Below are 24,949 nucleotides of genomic sequence, written 5' to 3'. Positions count from 1 at the left end.
TCTGAAAACTTTTTATCAAATCTTCAGTATTTTCTCCCACAATTAGCTCAGTAATGAACACACAGAAGGAGTTATCTGCATTGCTGACCGATTCTCCCCTATAGTCTCTATGTTAGGAAATATGAAATAAAAATGATTGTGCAATTTAGAAGTACATTACAAATGAATTAAGACACCTTATACATTCTAACTCATTAAAGTAGAACCATCAATTAGCATTTATTAGGTCCTAGCGATTTTATTACCACTTATTAGAGGTCCAGTACATGAAAATTCATGCACTTGGGGGTGTCCCTCAGCTTGGCCTGCACCCTCTCAAAATCTGGGACCCCTCAGGTAGGGTCCCTAGGCCTGGTCCCTAGGGTTTCCTTCCCCCGGCTGTAGGCAGCTGGACCCCCAGCTGCCCTGCCACCGGCGGCCTCCCTCTGCAAGCAACAGGCATGGGGTGCGATGGCTTGGCAGGCCTTGGCCTACCTCTGTGGGGCAAACGCTGGCTGGTTGCACACCTGCCACAGAGTCGCTGCTGATGGCCTGTGCCTGCAAGGGGGCATGGTCAGCCCTGCGAGGGGCCATGTGCCTACCTGATCACCCCTGATTGCTGGGGGGCGGAGCCAGCCCTGCGAGGGGTCATCTGCTTACCTGATCACCCCTAACCACTGGTATGCCTACCTGATCACCCCTAACCACTCTGCCTGCCTGCCTGATCGCCCCCAACTGCTTGCTTGGGGGCAGGGCCAGCCCGGCAAGGGGCCATCTGCCTACCTGATTGCCCCTAACCCTGGGGTGGGCAAACTATTTGACTCGAGGGCCACAATGGGTTCTTAAACTGGACCGGAGGGCCGGAACAAAAGCATGGATGGAGTGTTTGTGTGAACTAATATAAATTCAAAGTAAACATCATTACATAAAAGGGTACGGTTTGTTTTTTTTTTTAGTTTTATTCATTTCAAACAGGCCGGGTCCGGCCCGCAGGCCGTAGTTTGCCCACGGCTGCTAACCACTGTCCTGCCTACCTGATCACCCCTAACCACTTGTCTGCCGACCTGATCACCCCTAACTGCTGGTGTGCCTGCCTGATCCCCCCTAACCACTTGCTTGGGGGCAGGGCCAGCCCGGCAAGGGGCCGTCTGCCTACCTGATTGCCCCTAACCCTGGGGTGGGCAAACTTTTTGACTCGAGGGCCACAATGGGTTCTTAAACTGGACCGGAGGGCCGGAACAAAAGCATGGATGGAGTGTTTGTGTGAACTAATATAAATTCAAAGTAAACATCATTACATAAAAGGGTACGGTCTTTTTTTTTTTTTTTAGTTCTATTCATTTCAAACGGGCCGGATCCCGCCCGCAGGCCGTAGTTTGCCCACGGCTGCTAACCACTGTCCTGCCTACCTGATCACCCCTAACCACTTGTCTGCCTACCTGATCACCCCTAACTGCTGGTGTGCCTGCCTGATCCCCCCTAACCGCTTGCTTGGGGGCAGGGCCAGCCCAGCGAGGGGCCATGGTGGTTCTGGTCTCTGGTCATTCTGGTCGTTACGCTTATGGTGGCTGGCCTTTTATTATATAGGATAGTTTGATAAAAGGAGCAAGCAACTCTCTCTATAGGTTTATTATTAGCTGTGGATTATATATAGCATTAACTGTATTATTCTGAACCTAAAAACTCTCTCCCCCTACGATCAACTATCCTTTTACGACTCTTCTTGCTTAGTCGCTGCCTGAAGAATGTTTGCATTCTTTGAAATTACAATGCTTAATCGTGAAATTCCCAAATGGGAAAACGACAGAAGTTTAGAATCCTATGTAATAAAAGCCTAATATGCAAATCAACCAAACGATGGAACGACAGGTGGAAAGACCAGTCACTATGACATGCACTGACCACCACAGGGCAGATACTCAATGCAGCAGCTTCCCCCAGCCAGTAGGCTCCAGGCCGGCCAAGGAGGGTTCCAGCAGGGGCCCCCAATCGCCCCACCAGTCACCCTGCAGATCAGCCCTGATCGCTGGCCAGGCCTAGGGACCCTACTGGTGCACGAATTTCGTGAACTGGGCCTCTAGTTCTACCATAATATATCATTCATTCCCACACTTACTTTCATAGGAAAATTAGTGATTTATAAAAAGTAAAACACCCCAGAATGTTTTGTTGCTTTACTTACAGGGCACATCAAGGATACCCGAAGGCTAGTTGTAGCAATTTCACTATCAGGATCTGCAGTAAGTTTTTCTTTAACTTCAAAAAGAAGGAAAAATAATTTAAAATTTTTATATTAATTGTAGCATATGAACAGAATTATAGAAATATATATAATATTATTTAAAGTTTCCCCAAACACTCTGAATAGGTCAAGAAACTACCAAAGCAAAACAAATAAATGTTAGGTATTAATGTATTAAAAACTGAAATATACTTTCAGTATTAGGTTAAAGAATTGCAAACTCTGTATCAGATGTTCAACTAAATTTTTAAAAGTAAAATTGTAGGTAAGAAGAATTTCAGAACAGAAAGCTGTTTAAGATTTAAGAACAAAACAATCAGGAAAGGAACTTAGAAAGCAGCAGTACTCTGAGTTTCAATGCTATTCTAACATACATTCATGACTTTTTATTAGGGAGTTTTGGTTGTTTTCAATAATTACTAAATTTATAAACAGAAAAGTCAACTATTTTTATACTTCCTTTGACAACTGAAAACTACAAGGGATGTGATAATCGGTCTGAGTTTTCATTCACCAGGTAATGTATACAAGTTACTGCACATATAAGCTAATAAATATATGCACTCTCTTCAGATGCCTAATTCTCAACACCATTATAGGGAGGGAGAATGGGACTGGAACTAGAGACAGTGAAAATTGGAGCAAGACAAGAAAAATTAGAAAAGAGCTTCCCTGGCTTCGAAGTCTAAGCAAAAAGATCAATATTATGCTGTTTGAGGAGATAAGAAATGGTTCAAGATATAAGAAACAAAATACCATTTCAAAAGCCCTACTTGGCTCCCTTTTCAATCTATAGATTCTTTTCTCCTTTCAGGTTCATTCAGCGGTGAGGGAAGTAACTGGAGGGAAAATATTTTCTTTCCCCAAAAAATGTCTTGATCAATTAAATTTAGTTACTGGTCTGAATTATTTACAGTTTGGGTTAGATTTTTTTCTCTCTCTACCTATTAGTATACATTATCAAAGCAAAGTACAAAATAAAACATCTCAGAAGGCAAATATTGTTGCTGATGGATATCAACCATTCTTCAGCAAAAAGAGCTTTTGATTATTTACAATTTTTTAAAATGCATACTCTATTAAACACTGGGGGTTTTGAAAACTTGGATTCCTATTCTCAAGTTAATGTATACATCCAAACTACCATGAACTTAATGTTTATTTAAACAAGTTTTCATGAGAAGGCTCAAAATCACACTAGTAGGGGCTTAAAACTGATCTTCTTGGGAATAGTTTGTAAGAGAAAGGTTTTTTCAATTTATAGGGCAGTGTTTTTGGAGTATTTTTAATTCAATATTCATTTTAGGTTTCTAATAATTGTTCCTAAATTATTCCTACATTGATGTATATGTGAGGCTTTTTTTTTTTCTATTAAAGCATCTCATATGCTCAACCTTACAAACATTACTTACTTAGTGCTCTGGAATGATCAGGGTTTCTAATACCTTTCATTTTTAATCTCTGTAATAACATGGCTGATGTGAGCTGCCGTACAAGATATACAGACATGGAGTAATTCTACAAAGAAAGATAATCTGTATTAAAGACAAGAGATAATAGTCTCTTTATTTACATAAAATACTTGTCTAAGAACCTCTGGTTTCTAAAAATGACATTCAAAATAACTTCCACAAGAAGGTCAATGACTGCTAAGGAAACAAAATCAGCTCCTTCAGGGAAGATAAAAGCCCAATCATATTAAAGATATTTCTCAATCACTTATCACTTTAAAACATCCATGGGAAAGATTACATACCTCAGATCAGTGGCTTTCAAACTATGTTCCTAATCTAGCAAACCTGGTACCTCAGGGACCATCATGATATGAATAAAAATATACCCTCCCCTGCTGACTACTAACTAGAATTTTTGTTTTTATGTATGGGCTCTCATAATATTGTCATTGAAAAATGGGTTCCACTGCAGAAAGTTCAAACACCAGTGGTCTGAATTAACATGTCAAATCCAGAATTCCACTTGCTTCATGGCCTTGAGCAGAAGAGACCACGTGCTTCACGGCCTTGAGCAATCATTTAAATGAACCCCAAATCAGCTTTCTTCTGAGAAAAACTCTAAGAAATTAACTCTTGTTCTGAAATGGGCATTTTACTAGGAAAGGGGCAGCTACTGGAGTATGGAAGACACATGAAGACATAATAAAAATAAACTAGACAAGGCCAGAATTGCATCAATCTATACCTATTAAATCTGGCACAAAGGAACCTTCATTAGCTATTTATAGAGCTATAAAGGGATGAAATATAATTTTACCAAAATGCTAAAAATCTCTTACCTTTGCACTACATATATGAAGGCAATGAATTCTATAATAAGAAAATACTTTGAGTAGTTGCCAAACCAATTATATAAAGTATCATTTTTAATGTCCTGAAACAGTCCTTCTAAATATCTGAATACCCAAGACAGTGTGCCAATTTTAAATCAATTAATATAATTACAAAGAAAGAATATTATTCTCATTGTGTGGCAAAAAGAAAAAAATTACCAGATCTTCAATGCCTACAATCATTTATTCAAAAACCTGAATGCTGATAATCATTTCAAAAAAATATACTATTCTGTTCAAATTCTACTCACTAGGGCTCTAAAGTATTAATACTTGCTCATTTGATAACGTTATTTACATTTGCATACAACACTCATTCTCAAGATTTTACCCATTCTTTCTAATAAGTAAGCCTCAGGGAATTAGGCAACTTTGCCAAAATCAAACAATGGCCAAGACTAAGCCAAGATTTTCTGAATCTTTATCCAATGCTCTATCACTGCACATTCAGTTCATGCAAGTGAAAAATACTAGAAATCAGTACACTATGATAATACTGATAAGTTATAGTAAAAATTCAGAAATGAGACTCAACAGAACAATCATTAGAGAATAATATCTTTATAGTCTAAAATGAATACTGCAAGCTTCTCTATTGTCCATCTCTGCAATTACCTTGGTAATAAAACCAAAAAATTCTTGGTACAAACATGGGACTCAACTTCTCTATCCATAAAATTCAAAATAGTATCCTTTTTTCCTACCAAATAGCAACATTAAAGTTTATGTTCAACTAGTGATCCCCAGTGGGGAACATGCAGGAGGCAGCTGATCCATGATGTTTCTCTGTCATTGATATTTCTATCTCTCTATCCCTCTCCCTTCCTCTCTCTCAAAAAAAAAAAAAAAAAATCAATAAAAACATTTTTTAAGTTTATGTTCAGAAATTAATTGAAATTTGCCTATTATTTCAGTTATATGAACAATAGTTCTAAAATGAAAATCCCTTGTTGTATTAACCAGTAACTCATAACTGATATAATGCATTTTAAGACTACGAATCAACAGAAAGCCAGATAATCAACCTAAAGGTATAGAGGAAATAATACAATTCTAAATAAATGTGTTCATGAGATGCCCACATATTATCTGAAGTATCAGCTGTTCCTGTTAAGGCTGGAACAGATTATTTATTACAACATGAATACATTTAACTATTTTCCCCAAAGCTAGATAAAGCTTGTTACTCTTTTTAAATAACAAAACTTTACCCAAAGTTTCCAGTTTCTTAACATGTCATTTAAACACTATTGTGATTAAATCATTACCTTAAGAAATATTGTAATTATATGTATTTCCTTTCTTGGAAAATAAAGAGATGAGACTCAGGAAACCTTAAAGTTTTTAACTTTAAGAATCCCCATACCTCCATTCCTGAATTGGAAATTACTGCTTTTTACAGATTAAAATCAGAAAACAGGACAAACTGGGCCTGGTAGCCTAAGAAAAAAACCCAAAATATATCAACTAATGGGATTACTTTCATGTTGCTCAGAGGAGAGAATTTTTACCTTCCCAATTTCTGATGCCCAAGAAATGGAAATCTGGTTTGGCACAGCTGAAGATAACCTAACTAAAGATGTAATATTCAAAGGGCGTCCAGGGCGCTTCTGTTCAATCCCATTTTTAGGTGGTGGTGCGTAGCCCTATAACCATAAGAAAGAAATTAAATTATCTGTAGGCATTAAGCATTTTCTTGAAGATAGATACAGAATCTTGTATAATTTCAGTTACACTAATTCTTTTAATTTTATACTAGAAATCACATAGTCCTCACCCTAAGGTCACCAATCCAAAAGAGAAAAATGACATTTTTTTTAAAGTTATAAAATATTTCACAAGTTCAGAAAACTATACCCCTCCAAAAACAAAATCCCTGTTCTACCATTAAAATTTAAAATGCTGACATCTTGTCACATTGGTTATGAATCTTTTTTTCTCTTTACAAACAATAAAGTTGCACCTCTTTGTACTACTTCATCTTAGGAGTTCCCATTAAAAATGCATTCAAATACTGGGAGTGGGAAAGAAGGAAAATAGGCTTTGGAAATTAAAAAATAATAATAATTAATTTCAAAAAAATTATGAAAATCTTGTGATAATTGGTATTAAATTAACTTGATGTCTATAGTAATACTGCTATTTATGCTTTATTCCACTCCCCTAGTCATTAAGTATTTCTTTTAAATAGCAAATGTACTCATTTTTTTATTTATGGTATATCCAATTTTCAATTACCATAGAACTTTTCAGTTTGACTTTCAAACCCAAATAATATATTTTTTAGAAAATTAAAAATTCTAAGCTGCAAAAACATCTATATATTAAAAAACAGATATATTTTACTACTAAGGTGCAATTGATGTAATTTAACTATGCACCAATGAGAAGGAAAAAACACTAAGTTAAGGATATAAACAAGTGTATCACTACTTATTTCTGCATATATAGCAAGGGGATATAAGCAAATGAATTGGCTAACATATTCCTTTTGGATAAGAATCTCCTGAATTACTTTTCACTCAGTTATCAGATTATATTTTCCACATAATATTCTCCTATATGCCACCATGAGCTCTGGAGATAAAGGTATTCTATATATTTATTGTATTTCAATATAAAACTATACTCTACCTCCACTAACATCTCTTAGATTTCCTTGCAAGTGACTGACACCCTTACATTAACTACATGTGTTACTGCTGATACACTCTGGATCTTAAAAGAATACTAGAGGCTCAGTGCACAACATCGGTGCACGGGGGCGGGGGGGATCTTCCCTCAGCTGGGCCTGCGCCTTCTGGCAGTCCAAGAGCCCACGAAGGACATCCCCCAAGGGGTGCTTAGCACTGCCGCAGAGGCAAGAGAGACTCCCACCACCACCACTGTGCTCACCAGCTGTGAGTCCAGCTTCGGGCTGAGCATTGCTCCCCATGGGAGTGCACTGACCACCAAGGGGCAGCTCCTGCGTCGAGTGTCTGTCCCATCAGTCAGTGCGCGTCATAGCAACCAGTCATTCCACCACTCGGCCTATTTGCATATTAGCCTTTTATTATATAGGATATCAATCAGTGGTATTCGTACAATACCCTGGATTTATGAACCTAGCTCAAAATGTACTTAAATCACTTGCTGACTGAAAAACCCAGGGAGTGCAGCTGACGAGTCATACCATGGAAATAACATCAAGGTTGTACAAGTGCAGGCAATGAGAATATATTACAGCTGTCACCTGGTCATTAGCAACTGTAAAACAACTCTAGATTTTAGGAAATATCCATCTTAGAAAAAAATGAAATACCCTATTGATGGTATTACACGGCAGAGCTAAGGAATACATTCTGTCTATCACAAGTAGGGAACATCCTTCACTGCTTCATAGGAGGTAGGATAGTAATTAGTAAGTAGGAATCACATGATTACTTGTAATCTACAACTTGTGATAAGACTTTGAAAATCATTAAAAACAGTGTACAGGGAAGTACTAGGCAAAGAAAATAACTTCCATTATACTTTGAAAAAGGAAAATGTATGTGTATGTAGTAATATGTGGAAGAGGGTAATGCTCATCTAAGGTTGTTCAAGTAAAATAAATCAACAAAGCATTCATTTAAAAACTCTAGGAAATGGTTCAATGAGCAGCAAGCACATGGAATATCAATACCAATGTCTGGGTAAATTTGAAAACCTTTGTTTTGCCTATATTTGGCCTGGAAGGTAATTCTGTCTTCTGGTACGTCCACTGCTAGGTTAACCAAATAAAAACAAGATGATAAAAATTCATGAACCAGCTAAACAGTGAACTCTGTAAAATGGAATTTTAGACACGAAGCCACAATGTTTTAAGTTAGTCTGTGAAAGAGAGCAATAATAGGGGGTAAGAACATAATAACAATAACTGTAAGAATGAGGTGTTAGCATATTCAAAATCAAATATAGTACTACTCTTAATCACCTCAAGTATTTTTAACTTGACTAGTTTGATTTCACTGGTAATTCTGAGTTATCTGTTAACATGTAGTCTCCCTCTGATCATCAGCATCGCCTCCATTCAACATCTATTACCGTTATTAAGAATAGAATATACCAGAGATACTGGTTAATAATGCGGATTTTTTTCAATAGATGGAGTTACACATATGTTGATATATATGCGATTTGGTATGTATGCTATTTTGTTGTATTGACAGCAAACTTCAAAACTTCCTATGTCAAATATTCTGAAGGTGTTAACATAGATATTTTTACGCTTATAACTGTCAAATTTTGTGCCAAAAAAAAGAACATTTGCAGCAAGTTTAATTCATTACTTTCCATCCTTGCTGCTTGACACAGTCGCTGCAGGGAAGAAACATCTGCACAGCATATGTTTCAAGTGACCTTGCGTATATGGCATACTGTTCTTAATATGTTTACTCACCTTCTTGGCACTATGTGTTTTAACCAAGGTCACCTCTCCGAGAAAGGTTGTTTCCCCAGGTAGGGATTTTCCCCTGAAGTTAGGGAGGGAATAAAACCCCTTAACTGAGTGCCAGGCGGGTAGTTAATCACTTTAACTACGAACAATCATGCTTAAGCTACATAATCTTTACTCCCTGGAATGGAGATAAGAAACGCCCTAACCTTTGGAATAGAGATTAACAGGATTGGAATCAACTGGTATAAATACAGATGTAACAAGACAGGACACAGAACCTAGAGACAGAACCTGGCTACAGAACCTAGATAGAACATGGCAAGAGAACCTGACTAGAACCTGGTGACTGAAACTGGCTGGAGAACCTGGAGAACCTAGCAAGAGAACATGGACACAGAACCTGGCTGGAGATCCTAACCAGAACTTCGCTGGAGATCCTGACCAGAACTTGGCTAGAGATCCTGGCTAGGCTGCTGATCAACTGAATGCTGTCTCTGTGTCATTCCTTCCTCGCCGACTCCGTCCACACCTTTGGGGACCCCTGGACCTGCTGGGGTTGGACCCCAGCACTACATCTCAAGATACTCATCAACACTGGTTTAAAACGCTTTAAAAGTGATGATTTCGATGTCAAAGACAAAGAACGTCCAGGTCAACCGAAAAAGTTTGAAGGCTAACAATTACAAGCATTATTGGATGAAGATGTGTGTCAAACTCAAAAACAACTTGCAGAAAGATTAAACATCGCTCAGCAAACAATTTCCGATCGTTTACAGGCAACGGGAAAGACTTTAAAGGAAGGAAAATGGGTGCTACATCAACTGAACAAAAGACAAATGGAAAACCGAAAAATCATCAGTAAAATGTTGCTTCAATGGCACGAAAGAAAGTCTTTTTTTGCATCGAATTGTGACTGACGATGAAAAGTGGATTTATTTTGAGGATCCCAAATGCACAAAATCATGGGCTGAGCCAGCTCAACTATCAACATTGACTGCAAGGCCAAATCACTTCGGAAAGACAATGCTCTGCGTTTGGTGGGATCAGGAAGGTGTGGTGTACTATGAGCTTCTAAAACCAGGTGAAACCATTAATACTGATCGCTACCGACAACAAATAATCAATTTGAATCACGCTTCGATCATAAAACAACGAGAATGTGCCAGAAGACATGGCAAAGTAATTTTGCTTCATGACGACGCACCATCACACACTTCAAAACCAGTTAAAGACACGTTAAAAGATCTTGCCTGGGAAGTATTAACCCACCGCTGTATTCACCAGACCGTGCTCCTTCAGATTACCACTTATTCTGATCGATGGCACACGCACTTTCTGAGCAGCACTTCAAAACATACGAGTAAGTGGAAAATTGGGTCTCTGAATGGTTAGCCTCAAAACAAGTAAAGTTCTATTGGGACAGTATCCCCAAATTACCTGAAAGATGGGGGAAATGTGTAGCTAGCGGTGGACATTATTTTGCATAAAGCACTTTTGATGTTTCTCTTGAAATTATCGTGTTTTCTTTGATTACAAAATCCGCATTATTAACCGGTAGACCTGGTAGTTGGAAATTTGTAAAATATAGTTAACCTTCACATATTTCTAACAATTTTCCATACCTTACGCATAAATAAAATGAAGTTCATTTAACAGAGGACCTCTGAAGAAAATCTAAAAGCTTTTTAATAAAGGCTGTTGAAGAGCCAGTGAAAGATTTTATTTCAGTCTCAATCTAACATTTCAATAAAAGATATACTCAAAGAACCTTTTCTGTTACATGCTATGATGACATCCTACCTTATTTGTAATTCTGACAAGTTAAGAATGCTGTTCCTTTAGCATTTTCTAATTACTACTACTTCAATACTAACAATACAGATTTACTTTTTTACTTTATATTATAAAACTTTTCATATACAAAAGTAAAGAGAACAATAAGTACCCACAAATTTGCTTCAATAATTATCAACATGTTGCTAATTGTGCTTTGTTTGCTTCTGGCCTAATCAGCCCACACAGAATTCACACCTCACACAAACACACATTTGATTTTGCCCCTTAGTATTTAAATGCAAATTCTAGACATGCTATTTAATCCACAGATACTCTTATATGCATCTTTATAAAGACCTTAAAAAAAATGTATCGCAACCTTACAAAATTAACCATAATTTTTAAAAATTATCTAATGTAAGGTTTATATTCAAATTTCCCAATTGCCTCAAAGATGTCTTTTATTTTTTTATTAGAGGCCCGATGCACAAAATTCATGCAAGGGTAGGCCTTCCTTTTACCAGCTGTCTGCTTCGCAGCCCGGGCTGCCAGCAGCCACCCCCAGCCTGCACCTGCCTTGGCCTGGTGCAGCCCATGTCCACCGCCACACACCCCTGGTTCCCCAGTTCCACAGAGCCCCCCGATCTACTGCCCCACAGAAGGTGGCCTGAGCCTCCCTCTTTGTGCCAATCGTGGAGCCCCCCAATGATTGCCCTGCCAGCTGGTGGCCTGGGCTTCCCTCTGCAGGGCAATCATGGGGCAATGGTGGGGCCCCCCAACCAATAGCATTGCACCTGCCTTGGAAGGCGTGGCGCCAGTACGTGTCATACCATGGTGGTCCAGACGGTCGTTCTGCTATTTGGCCATTTGGTCAATTTGAATGTTACCCTTTTATTATTACAGACTAGTGGCATGGTGCACGAAGTTTGTGCACATTAAAGGGGGATTAATTAGAGGAAATATTTTAATATTGCTATTTGCCCTTTCTCTATACTAGAAGTGTCAGAGATGAAAGAAAATTAATAAAATGTATATGACAATCTTCCTCCTGTCAGAGTCTGGGGTGCACCATGGGACCCAGAGTCAAGTCCCCGCCCACCCACGTGTGCCTCGAAAAGACCCAGCGGGCCCCACCCCCATTGGGCTAGATCCAGACCTGGCCGGTTCCACTTTTGTCAAGCCCCTCCAAGCAGGGTCACAGCCTCAGGTCCCCTGGCCTGGCGCCAGGTGGGGGGCGCAGCCTCAGGTCCCCCAGCCCAGGCCGGGGCAGGGGGCAAGCCTTGAGGTCCCCCGTCAAGCCCTGCCGAGTGGGGGATGTGGCCTGAGGTCCCCCATCAAGCACCACCGGGCAGGGGCGTGGCCTGAGGTCCCCGGCCTGGCATGGGGGGGGGGCCCTGAGGTCCCCTGTCTAGCCCCACGGGAGGGGGTGTTGGGTGGGGCGCAGCCTCAGGTCCCTGCTGATTGCTCGTTAAGACTCGTTACGGAAACTCGGCCTCCACTATGGGCGCAGCCATCTTGTGTTACGGAAACCCCCACCACTGCTGTGGGCACCGCCATCTTTATGATAGAGTGACAGTCAATTTGCATATTCCCTCTTTATTTTATAGGTTTACTGAAAATTTCAAAGCATATACAAAAAGAAAGAAAAAAGTATAATGCACTCCCATATACCCATTATCCAATCAATAATTTATTTACTCATAGTTTTAGTCTTTATCTATTCTACCAGACCTCCTGGTGAATTAAAAGCAACTTACAGGCAAAGGAAAAAGTTTCCCATTTACTTTTATACATAGACTATTGGGATAGTTATCTTCTTGAGGGCAGCTTGTCTCTGCCAAGCAAAGTCTGCATTAAAGAAGAAAAAAGAAATTATTCTTAAATAGTATACTCAAACATGCTTATGTATTTTCAAATTCATGACTATATGCACATAGTTAGCAAATATTATTAAAGTAAAAGAAAATTTCAAACTTGCCTCAGCTGAACTTGGACTGTATAATCTCTTCGACCACCTGGCAAAAAATCCCTTTGGAAAACAGAAAGAAATTGGGTTAACCAACCTGAAAGAATGTCTAATGGCCAAAGGTAGAAGAGTTTGAGCAACAACATAAATTACTTATAGCATTGAAATACAACCCTCAAAGTAACCAAGAGCCCACATGGACACACAGATACAAGTAAGTAATTAAATAAATAGGGGGAAAGGGCCTGCTCTTCCATAAAAAAAAAAAAGAAATAACTCCAATGTGGAAGAGAATAAGGACAATAGAAAATCATACCACTGAAACACAAAGAGTGTTTATGGTGAAGTAACTGCTAAAGGCAATAACCACAAGTGAATGCTTAAATTGGTGAGCAAAAATCTGGAGAAACAATATGTGCCTAATCTCAAAGAACCTCCTCCTTCCAAGGTATTTTTTTTATCTTTTTTTTTTTTAATTGATTTCAGAGAGGAAAGGAGAGGGAGAGAGAGAGATAGAAACATCAATGATGAGAGAGAATCACTGACTGGCTGTCTTCTGCACACCCCTTACTGGGGATAGAGCCCGCAACCCGGGCATGTGCCCCTGACTGGAATCAAACCTGGGACCTTTCGGTCCACAGGCCAATGCTTTATCCACTAAGCCAAATCGGCTAGGGCTCCCAAGAAATTTTTTAATAACAAAGGGAAAACAGCAACTTTACAGTGCAAAAATCTGGTAGGCAACACTTTATCCAAGTGACCAAGATTAACATTGCCAAAAATAAGATGTATCAATATTCTGTAGCCCCTGATATGATACACTGAGAAAGAAATATAACTTGGGCATTCTTGCCAAAATTGCCTGATCTCAATCTAGTCATGACAAAACATCAGACAAACCCAAATTGAGGGACACTGTACAGATACCTGACTAGTACTCTTCAAAAGTATCAACAGTTATAAAAAAAAAGGGCAAAATTAAACTGTCAAACTGAAAGAGACTAAAATGACACAATTAAATATAATTTGGGATCTTGGATTGAATCCAGGAACAAAAATTCAATAGTAGAAAAACTGGTAAAATCTGAATAAAGTCTGTAATTTAGTTAACAGTATTATATTAATTTCTTGGTTTTGATAATTAAAGTATGGTTATGCAAGATGTTAATGTTAAGCGAAGCTAGGTGAAAAGTATATCTGCGCTTTTTACAACTTTTCGGTAAATCTATAATTACTTCAAAGTAAAAATAATTTAGTAGTACGAAGTAATACATAGGCTAGACCAGGGGTGGGCAAACTTTTTGACTCGAGGGCCACAATGGGTTCTTAAACTGGACCGGAGGGCCGGAACAAAAGCATGGATGGAGTGTTTGTGTGAACTAATATAAATTCAAAGTAAACATCATTACATAAAAGGGTATGGTCTTTTTTTTTTTTTTTAGTTTTATTCATTTCAAACGGGCCGGATCCGGCCCGCGGGCCGTAGTTTGCCCACGGCCCGTAGTTTGCCCACGGCTGGGCTAGACACTGTTTTATATTAAAGACTTATGAATTATGATTCAATTATGATTGTGTTAAAAATTAATTAGAGATGCATTTTGAAGTATTTCTGGGTGAAATTATATGATGCCTGTTATTTGCTTTAAAATATTTCAGGAAAAATGTGGAGGGGAGGTCATATATGGTACAGACTTCCAAAATTTTGATAATTACTAAAGCACGGTAATGGGTACCAAGCTTTTACTTCCACTTCGGAAGGAAATTTTTGATTAGACGGCTCTGAAGAGGTTGGGGGTTTTATGTACGTACATGTGTATGTGAGCTTTATTTTCAATTTGGAAGAAGAACTGTAAATAGCCTTACTTTTATCATTAATTTTAAAAATGTTTTTGGTGGTGCCCAGCCAGCATGGCTCAGTGGTTGAGTATCAACCATCACCATCATCCATCTCTAGAACATGATTAAACTTGTAAATTAAAATTACTTAAATTTTAATCATTCATTTCTTAATTAGTGAATATATTCACATAGTTCAAACTTTAAAAATTTATTTTAAAATGTATCTTGAAATCTACTTACTCTAAATAATCTTCTGTCAAAGGCCCACTCAACACTCTAGTGAAGCTTTCCCACACCATCAAGGTTAAAAGTAATCTCCTCCTATAAATCAGCTCTCACTTGTCCTTACTGAATTGGCTCTTTTCACATGACACCTCACAATGCCAATGATCATTTTATGAATATAAACTGGTTCACCAACAACACTTGTGGAAAACAACTTGTAGAAAGGAGTTATATCATATAATACAGTGCTTTGCACCTAATAAAACACTTAGTAAATGCTAATCTCAAGCAAGGGATCATCCCTAAATAACAAACAAAACTTAAGGTTAATGACATGGTTTTGGATATAAATTATAATATTTTACTTGTTCTATTTGTTTGTTAGCTGATTTATTACTATCCCCAAGATTGAAAGTACTTCCAATTTACACTAACTCAATCCCTTACCACTGATGAACATGGATTACATCAAGCTACAGTCATTTTATTTCTTTGGCAATTTCCTCCTCTAAATTGTCTCTATTTTTTCTGAATCCTCTATTTGGATTTTGGGTTTTTTGGACTAATCTTTCTACTATGCTCAGAACAGTACCAGTTGATGTTCTTATCCCAGAAAAATTACAAATAATGTCTCCTTTCACTCTAAAAATGCCTCAGTTTGGATGATACAGTATATGATCATACTGTCTTTGGACTATCACAAATTCTTTTTTATGTTGCTATATTTGAAATAAATTTTTCATTAAAAACATTATTGCCAAATGTGACAAAAAGTAATTCAGAAGATACTCTGGTGTTTTACTCAAAGTTTAAATATTATTCTAATACAGAATATTTATTAAATATTTTGGTAACCTTAGTCAAAGTACACACCACACTTACTTAAAAAGAAATAGTTCAACTCGTATGAAATGAATTGTATTATCCCAAAATGAATATTGAAGCCCTGGCCTAACCCTTAATATGTGGAGATGACAACTTTAAAAAGGTAACTAAGGTTAAATGAAGTCAGAAGATTGGGATTTTAATCCAATATGATTGGTGTCCACATAAAAAGAGAGACACCAGAGATGCACAGGTACACGGAGGAAAGGCCATGTGAGTACACACAGCAAGAAGGCAGCCATCCAAAAGCCAAAGGACTCTGGAGAAAGCAAACCTGTAAACACTGAATCTTAGACTTCAAGCCTCTTAAAATGTTAGAAAATAAATTTCTGCTGTTTAAGCCACCCAGTACGTGGTACTTTGTTACAGCAGCCTTAGCAGACTAATACACCAATGTTCACGGAGAAATATATTCCAAACATTCCTCTTACCTGGATATGCATATCTCTCTAACTTGTTGAGGAGTCAGAGCAAAAATAAAAAACTTCTCTTGAAATCGCTGAATACTGCTTTGAACTGGGGAGGGAAGAAAAAACTTGATATTAAAATAACAAATCCAAGGATATTGTAACCTACAGCAACTAGGTAATTCTGATAAAGAGTCTGCCAAATTCTGAATTTTTTATAACTAAAATACTTCAAAATAGATAAGTACTAAATTGCAATCATCTTGAAATCATGAAAGTAAAGCCAGTCCCATTTTAAGCATTTTTAATTCTAGCACACTAATTATAATAGTCAAAATATAACACAACCCTTCGATATTACATTTCATTCTTGACTATATTATATCATCTAATGAAAATCTGATCAAGTGAAAAACTCCCAAATATTAACAATTAAGAAATCTGTATGTATATAAAATAAAATAAATAAATAAAATTGAAATTTAAAAAACTCCCCCCAGTTGAACTCTATCCCAGATTCAGGTGTGTTTTGGATTTTTTTGTTTTGTTTTGTTTCTTTCTTTGTTGTGTTTGTTTTTGATACATTATATTCAACTAGAGGCCCAGTGCACAACATTTGTTCACTGGGGGTGGTGTGGGGGGGGAGGTGGTCTCTCAGCCCAGCCTGAGCCCTCTTGCAGTCTGGGACCCCTTGGGGGATGTCTGCAGAGGGGTCCTTAGCACTGTCATGGAGGCAAGAGAGGCTCCCACCACCACCTCTGCACTCTCCAGCAATGAGCCCAGCTTCTGGCTGAGCCGGCTTCTGGATTAGCAGCGCTACCCATGTGGGAGCGCACTGACCACCAGAGGGCAGCAACTGTGTTGAGCGTCTGCCCTCTGGGGGTCAGTGTACGTCCAGTCATTCTGCCGTTCGGTCGATTTGCATATTAGCCTTTTATTATATAGGACTAGAGACCAGGTGCACAAAATTCATGCGGGGGATTCCCCTCAGCCCAGCCTGCACCCTCTTGCAATCCAGGACCGCTGTCTCCTAACCACTCGCCTGACTGCCTGACTGATCGCCCCTAACCACTCACCTGCCTGCCTGATCGTCCCTAACCGCCTCTGCCTGCCTGTCTGACCACCTCTAACCACTCGCCTGCCTGCCTGATTGCCCCTAACCACCTCTGTCTGCCTGATCGCCCCTAACCATTCACCTGCCTGCCTGATCACCTCTAACCACTCGCCTGCCTGCCTGATTGGTCCTAACTGCCTCTGCCTCAGCCCCCGCACCCGGGACCCAGGCTTCCCTACTCCGGCCGACTGCAGGCAACCGGGACTTGGGCTTCCCTCACTCTGGCTGGTTGCAGGCACCCGGAACTCAGGCCCGGGCCAGCTTCACCCGGGCAGGCACCGAGGAACCCGGGCGGCTTTGCCCAGGCTCCCCCAGGCCTCGGCTTTGTCAGGAAGGACGTCAGGTCTATCCGGTCTAATTAGCATATTACCCTTTTATTAGTATAGATTACAGATTACTCACAGAAGAGAAAATTTAAAACTTTAAAATGTCTAAGTTGATAGTTTATTAAAATATATAATGATGATTTGCATATAAAACAGTGATGGCGAACCTTTTGAGCTCGGCGTGTCAGCATTTTGAAAAACCCTAACTTAACTCTGGTGCCATGTCACATATAGAAATTTTTTGATATTTGCAACCATAGTAAAACAAAGATTTATATTTTTGATATTTATTTTATATATTTAAATGCCATTTAACAAAGAAAAATCAACCAAAATAATGAGTTTGCGTGTCACCTCTGACATGCGTGTCATAGGTTCGCCATCACTGATATAAAAGATTATCTAGTTTAAAAGGATACATAATAAAATCATCCTTAACTATATTATTAAAAATCATAATGTATTCACTTCACAAAGAACTTAAACACATATATACTGGTGTATTAATGATATTCTAGCGCTCATTAAGACAAAACTAAAGCTAATATAGAGATCTCAGGTGTTCTGCTTCCCAACAAATACCACAGTAACATACAGAATAAGGCAAAATGGTCCTTGTGTGTTACTGGCCAGTTTTCCTAATGCATGAAGGTAAACAAGATACCAGCTAAATATCCAATATCAGAAATCTTCAATCCCCAGTCACACCAAATCAAGAAAATATTAACTCCTTGAGTAAAAAAAAAAAAGTATTTTCTTTAAGCATAGGTAATTTATTATAGCAATTATGCTCCCAGAACATTTAAAAACAGAGGGGAGGGAGGATGTTTATGCTGAAGGCCTAAAAAGGAGACAAACTATAAGTCATAAACATAACTATGGCACATAAAACACAAACACAGAACTACATTAGTAAGTCTCTCCACTTCTTCAATTCCTGTTCACTCTTCAACTCTTTCGTGCAGATTTTACTTTCCATTCTCTATCTAGAGCTAATATTACCGATGACCTCTTAACTGTCAAATTTACTAACCTAGCAGGTATATTTGGAGATTAGAGATAAACACTCTGCATTTTCAATTTTAGTTAATGTATGAGCAACTAGTCTCTCCAGCCAGAAACCACAGTCCAACACAGGTACAAATGGAGTCCCATAAGAAGAGAAAACAGAGCATAAAAAAATAAAATAAAAAATATGTAAAAATTTTTAAAGCTTGCAGAAATAATGGAAGAATATCCCCTAATTTTAAGGAAGGGAGTAAAGCCCTTACAGATCAAACCCCAAGCAAAATAAATACAGTAAAAAAAAACAATACACACTTAGTCAAATCAAATTCAAACTACTGAAAACTAATGATGACTATAAAATCTTGAAAGCAGTTAGAGAAAACACAAACCATACGTACAAGGGAACAATATGAATAAAGGCTGACTTCTCCTCAGAAACAAAGTAGGCCATATGTCATCTTCAAAGTAGTGAAAGGAAAAAATTGTCAACTGAAAATTCAATACTCTTTGAAAACAGCGCGAAATAATGACTTTTAGATAAACAAAAAGCCAAGACAACTGTTGAAAGCAGACATACACTACAAGAAAAGTAAAAGAAAATTATCCAGATAAAAATGATACCAAATTCAAATTTTCGGGAATGAAAATCACCACAAACAGTTAATAAATGGTAATGATAAAGTAATATGCTTTCTTTTATGATTTCCTTATAAATATAACTTTAAAGCAAAAGTAACAGCACTGAAAGGCAGGAGAAAGGAGACAGAAATATGAAATTATCTACTCAACATCTGTAATTCTTGATTCATTCTGATAAGCCTGATTAACATGTAGCCAAAATGCAAAGCTGTGTGCAAGATCTTCAGTGAATTCACTAAGGTAAATTGGGAGGATTGATATTTCTCTCACATAGGTGTCTCCCTCTCGCTCTTGCTCTCTCTTCTTCCCTCCATCCCTCCCTCTCTCCCATCCTGTCTAAAATACTAGGTGTGGCGGTAAATAATGCAGATTTTTTTTCAGTAGATGGAATTACACATATGTTGATATATATGCGATTTGGTATGTATGCTATTTTGTTGTATTGACAGCAAGCTTCAAAACTTCCTATGTCAAATTTTCTGAAGGTGTTAACATAGATATTTTTACGCTTATAAATGTCAAATTTTGTGCCAAAAAAAAGAACATTTGCAGCAAGTTTTAATTCATTACTTTATTTTGAAGAAAAGTGCTGCTGAAAACTTCGGGAAGCTTATGGTGAACATGCTCCATCTCAAGATACTCATCAACACTGGTTTAAAACGCTTTAAAAGTGATGATTTCGATGTCAAAGACAAAGAATGTCCAGGTCAACCGAAAAAGTTTGAAGGCCAATAATTACAAGCATTGGATGAAGATGCGTGTCAAACTCAAAAACAACTTGCAGAAAGATTAAACATTGCTCAGCAAACAATTTCCGATCGTTTACAGGCAACGGGAAAGACTTTAAAGGAAGGAAAATGGGTGCTACATCAACTGAACAAAAGACAAATGGAAAACCGAAAAGTCATCAGTAAAATGTTGCTTCAATGGCACGAAAGAAAGTCTTTTTTTGCATCGAATTGTGACTGACGATGAAAAGTGGATTTATTTTGAGGATCCCAAATGCACAAAATCATGGGCTGAGCCAGCTCAACTATCAACATTGACTGCAAGGCCAAATCACTTCGGAAAGACAATGCTCTGCGTTTGGTGGGATCAGGAAGGTGTGGTGTACTATGAGCTTCTAAAACCAGGTGAAACCATTAATACTGATCGCTACCGACAACAAATAATCAATTTGAATCACGCTTCGATCATAAAACAACGAGAATGTGCCAGAAGACATGGCAAAGTAATTTTGCTTCATGATGACGCACCATCACACACTTCAAAACCAGTTAAAGACACATTAAAAGATCTTGTCTGGGAAGTATTAACCCACCCGCTTTATTCACCAGACCTTGCTCCTTCAGATGACCACTTATTCCAATCGATAGCACATGCACCTTCTGAGCAGCACTTCAAAACATACGAGTAAGTGGAAAATTGGGTCTCTGAATGGTTTGCCTCAAACAAGAAAAGTTCCATTGGGACGGTATCCACAAATTACCTGAAAGATGGGGGAAATGTGTAGCTAGCGGTGGACATTATTTTGCATAAAGCACTTTTGATATTTCTCTTGAAATTATTGTGTTTTCTTTGATTACAAAATCCGCATTATTAACCGGTACACCTAGTAAATAAACATATCTTCGATCCTCCGGTGAGGATTTAACAAAAAAGTGGGTAGAGGTTTCACAGGTATTAATTTCATTGATATTCCTTAGAACTTAATGTTTTATATATAATCTTTTGTATAGATTGAATATAGACAAGTTTTTAAAGTAGAAACACAATTCTCAAAGGATTTCACCTTCAAAAGAAATTATCTTAAAGAAAAAAAAAACTGAAAAGAAAAATACTGCCTGTGAGAGCAAATCAGAATAGCTATTTAAGAGAGAACAGAGATTTTAGTTAGTTTGCTTTTAGATTAGGGGATTGTCCATTTGATACAGTATAACCACAGATACAGAGAACCTGATTTAGTATTGTTGTGTCCACTCAGCTTTTCTAGATGCCAGTCTGCCATTTCAAATGCTAAAATATTTTAATTTTAATCATTTTGAATAAAAATGATTCCAAACTGCAAACTATATAATAAGGTGTCTTCTTAAATAGAATATACTCATCATCATTGGTATTTTTTAGCATCAATCTGTATGCCATGCTGTAACAGCAATTCTTTTGGATTCAATATCACAAGAGATTCTGGAATGTTATTTTTAACCTCTTGTATCTGTTTTTCCTACCAGGGCTCTTCCAGTCTCTCCCATGTTGTCAATTCCTACTTAACAATATGTTGACAGTTTAAAAATCTTCTAATCAATTGTATATAAAATAAAAAACACACAAACTGGCTTGCAGTTGTCAAAAATATGTGCTTTAAAATTTGGATTTGATATCCCTTTTGACTCCTGAAGATTTTTAATTCTCAGTTCCCAAATGTAAACAGGTTTCTCCATAGCGGTATCCAAATAAATAAATTTTCCCAGAGATTTTTATTTTTAAAGTATTTCCAACATCATAAAACAACACCATATTACACTGCGTTAGACATGTGAAATAAAAAATTTTCAACTAAAGGTCATTACCAGAAAACATTAAATTTTTCCACTTTTATTTGGTACTATGCTGATTTTTAAACTTTCTACCTCAAAGTCTAAAAGACTCCTTAGCCCAGCTGGAATGGCTCAATGGTAGAGCATTTCCGGTCAGGGCACATGACTAGGTTTCGGGCTTGATCTCCAGTAGAGGGTGTGCAAGAGGCAGCCAATTGATAATTCTCTCTCATCATTGATGTTTCTATCTCTCTCTCCCTCTCCTTTCCTCTCTCTGAAATCAATTAAACATATTTTTTAAAAAGAGCACTTCTGCCGAAACCGGTTTGGCTCAGTGGATAGAGCGTCGGCCTGCGGACTGAAGGGTCCCGGGTTCGATTCCGGTCAGGGGCATGTACCTGGGTTGCGGGCACATCCCCAGTGGGAGATGTGCAGGAGGCAGCTGATCGATGTTTCTCTCTCATCGATGTTTCTAACTTTCTATCTCTCTCCCTTCCTCTCTGTGAAAAATCAATAAAATATATTTAAAAAAAAAAAAAAAAAAAAAAAAAAAGAGCACTTCTTAGGATTTCAAAGCATTTCACTGAGTGTTTCATCAGTCAGACATAATAAGACTAAATACATTAAGAAAATTCTTTTTCGCCGAAACCGGTTTGGCTCAGTGGATAGAGTGTCGGCCTGCGAACTGAAGGGTCCCAGGTTCGATTCCGGTCAGGGGCATGTGCCTGGGTTGCGGGTATATCCCCAGTGGGAGATGTGCAGGAGGCAGCTGATCGATGTTTCTCTCTCATCGATGCTTCTAACTCTCTATCTCTCTCCCTTCCTCTCTGTAAAAAATCAATAAAATATATTTAAAAATAAATAAATAAAGTAAAATAAAATACCTCTTTTAAAAAAAAAAATTCTTTTTCTCTTTAGGGAAGAAGGCAGAATAACGAAATGTTTAAGCCTTGTTTTAAACAAGAATCAGTTTATAATGCTTATAAAAACAGTGATAGACAAGACCCCTGAAAAAATATATAGATAAGTTTTAGCTCAGAGATAAGAAGTTATTTTATAAATTCTAAAATATATATATATATGTGTGTGTATATATATATATATATATATATATATATATTTATATTTATTTATTTATTTATTTATTTCTTACATTCTAACCATGAGCATAACCCAAGTTTTTCTAAGCCACTTTTCAACACAAAATACTTCTGGCAGTATTTTATCTAAGCCAAATGAAAAAAGTTTTTATTTAGTAAACTTATAAAAACCCTACTACTTTTCTTTAACCTTACTGATGTTAATGAAAGAGAAACACTATGAAGAACAAGAAGCAAGAATATTTCTATTTCTGAACAAAGCAGGAAGCCTCTCCAGAGATCACCCCTTGGTGCACTAGGGATACTAATAGGCAGAGAAGACACGCTGCTGCATCTTCTGTCTCTAGTCTTTTTTTCTGGGCATTCAACCGTGTCTCTGAAACACCTTCCACTGTAACCATGATCCCACAGGCTCTCTTATATTCTCAGTCCTCACGTTGTCCATATTCCTGAGGAGTTCCATGAGGTAGGGTCACGTAAGCATATATCATAAGTCTGAATTTTTCTCAAAATACATATAAAGAAATAGTTGCTTTCTTGCAATAATTGCTGAGAAAGAAACATATGTATGAGCCATGATACTATGCATTGGTAGCATAGCATAAACTAAAAAACCATGACAATGGGAGAAATAAAATTATGGAAACATTTTAACCAGATAAATGGAGCTGTAAAAAAAAAAAAAGTTAAAGATGAAAAAGCATTTTAAAAAGGCACTGGGTAATAAACATTTGAAAAGTTTGCTCCTACTATTAATTTTAGAAATAAAATAATCTAAAGAAGACACAAGTTTTTATCCATCAAAATCACAAAGATTTGTTTTTAATAACTAATAAAGGCAGGAAGTAAAGTGCAATGATAGGCATTCCTCACTTTGTGTAATTTAAACTAGCATAGCTCTTCTGGAAACTAATTTAGCAATATGTTATCGAGAGTCTAAAATGTTCTTACTCTTTGATGCAATAATTCTACTCATAGGACTCTGTACAAATAATAAAAATGCGAACAAGTACAGAATCCTTATTGCAGAATGAATATAATGGAAGGATAAAAATGCATTACTCTGCCTGCCTGGCTCAATATTGTTAAATGAAAGCAAAGCAAAGAGAAAGGGCCTGGAAAAAGCATAGCCACCTTGGCCTGCCAACCAAACAGGCCATATTGACTCCATTAACCAGCTCTGACCCTCAAAATTTCCTTCCAGCACAACCAAGATGTACTGCAGTATAATCCTACCCAAAGGAAAAGAGCACACTGATATATATGAGTTTTCAAATAACTGAAAACAAAAAGGGTCTTCACAGGATGGAAAAGAAAGTAATCTCCCAGGTTAACTATGAAATACCATTTCCCAAACAGTTTATTTCATCAATAAATCCAAATACCTCTGCATATAATTTCATTAAGCAGTAAGAAATTATGCTGTTCCAATATAGAAGTCATCAACCTAGATAAAAATTTGTTACATACCTGTATCAACTTTAAGTAGCATGATAAAATTTATATTTTCTGAGCAATTGATGAATATTAAACAAAAAGCAAAAAAATTTAGAAAAATTTTTTTTGCCACTTTAGACAAAAAAAATCCTATATAATAAAAGGCTAATATGCTAAGTGTCCAGTCAACCAGTCAGCCATTCAACCAATCAAAGCGTAATATGCTAATGATATGCTAAGGCTGCTCAACCACTCACTATGATATGCACTGATTACCAGGGGGCAGACAGTCAACCAGATGCTATGATGTGCACTGACCACCAGGGGACAGACGCTCCAACTGGTAGGTTAGCTTGCTGATGGGGTCCAGCTGATCGGGACTGAGTGAGATGGGCTGACAGGCCCTGGAGCCCTCCCGCGGTCCTTCCCTGGCTGGCCAACTTCCCTCGTCCCTCCCCGGCCCTGATCATGCACCAGTGGGGTCCCTCAGCCTGGCCTGCACCCTCTCACAATCCAGGATCCCTCAGGGGATGTCGGAGAGCCATGTTCGGCCCGATTCTGCAGGCCAGGCCGAGGGACCCCACTGGTGCACAAATTTGTGCACTGCACCTCTAGTTAAGTATAAAAGGTTTACTTCTTAGGAAAGCAGTTTAAAAGCTATGTTAAACAGAAACTAAGTCTCTTTGTAAAAATATCAAAAGAATC

The 24,949-nt window shown here is 37.8% G+C and overlaps 1 protein-coding gene across 7 annotated transcripts in view; it reads right to left on the bottom strand.

Moving 5' to 3' along the window:
• Positions 1-24,949, bottom strand: part of PIAS2 (protein inhibitor of activated STAT 2) — a 73,649-nt gene that overhangs the window by 28,468 nt on the left and 20,232 nt on the right. For all 7 annotated transcript variants that reach the window (XM_036321749.1, XM_036321750.1, XM_036321753.1 and 4 more), the window contains 6 exons: positions 16,108-16,192; positions 12,740-12,790; positions 12,519-12,609; positions 6,080-6,214; positions 3,634-3,739; positions 2,162-2,235 (listed from right to left, as the gene is read on the bottom strand). In XM_036321749.1, the coding sequence (XP_036177642.1) occupies positions 2,162-2,235; positions 3,634-3,739; positions 6,080-6,214; positions 12,519-12,609; positions 12,740-12,790; positions 16,108-16,192 (542 nt within the window). The remainder of the gene's footprint in view (positions 1-2,161; positions 2,236-3,633; positions 3,740-6,079; positions 6,215-12,518; positions 12,610-12,739; positions 12,791-16,107; positions 16,193-24,949) is intronic.

Source organism: Myotis myotis, unplaced genomic scaffold, assembly GCF_014108235.1.
Source record: "Myotis myotis isolate mMyoMyo1 unplaced genomic scaffold, mMyoMyo1.p scaffold_m19_p_9, whole genome shotgun sequence".
In the NCBI taxonomy this organism is placed as follows: domain Eukaryota; kingdom Metazoa; phylum Chordata; class Mammalia; order Chiroptera; family Vespertilionidae; genus Myotis; species Myotis myotis.
The sequence above is the reverse complement of the archived record's forward strand: the minus strand, read 5'-3'. Positions and strand labels throughout refer to the sequence as shown.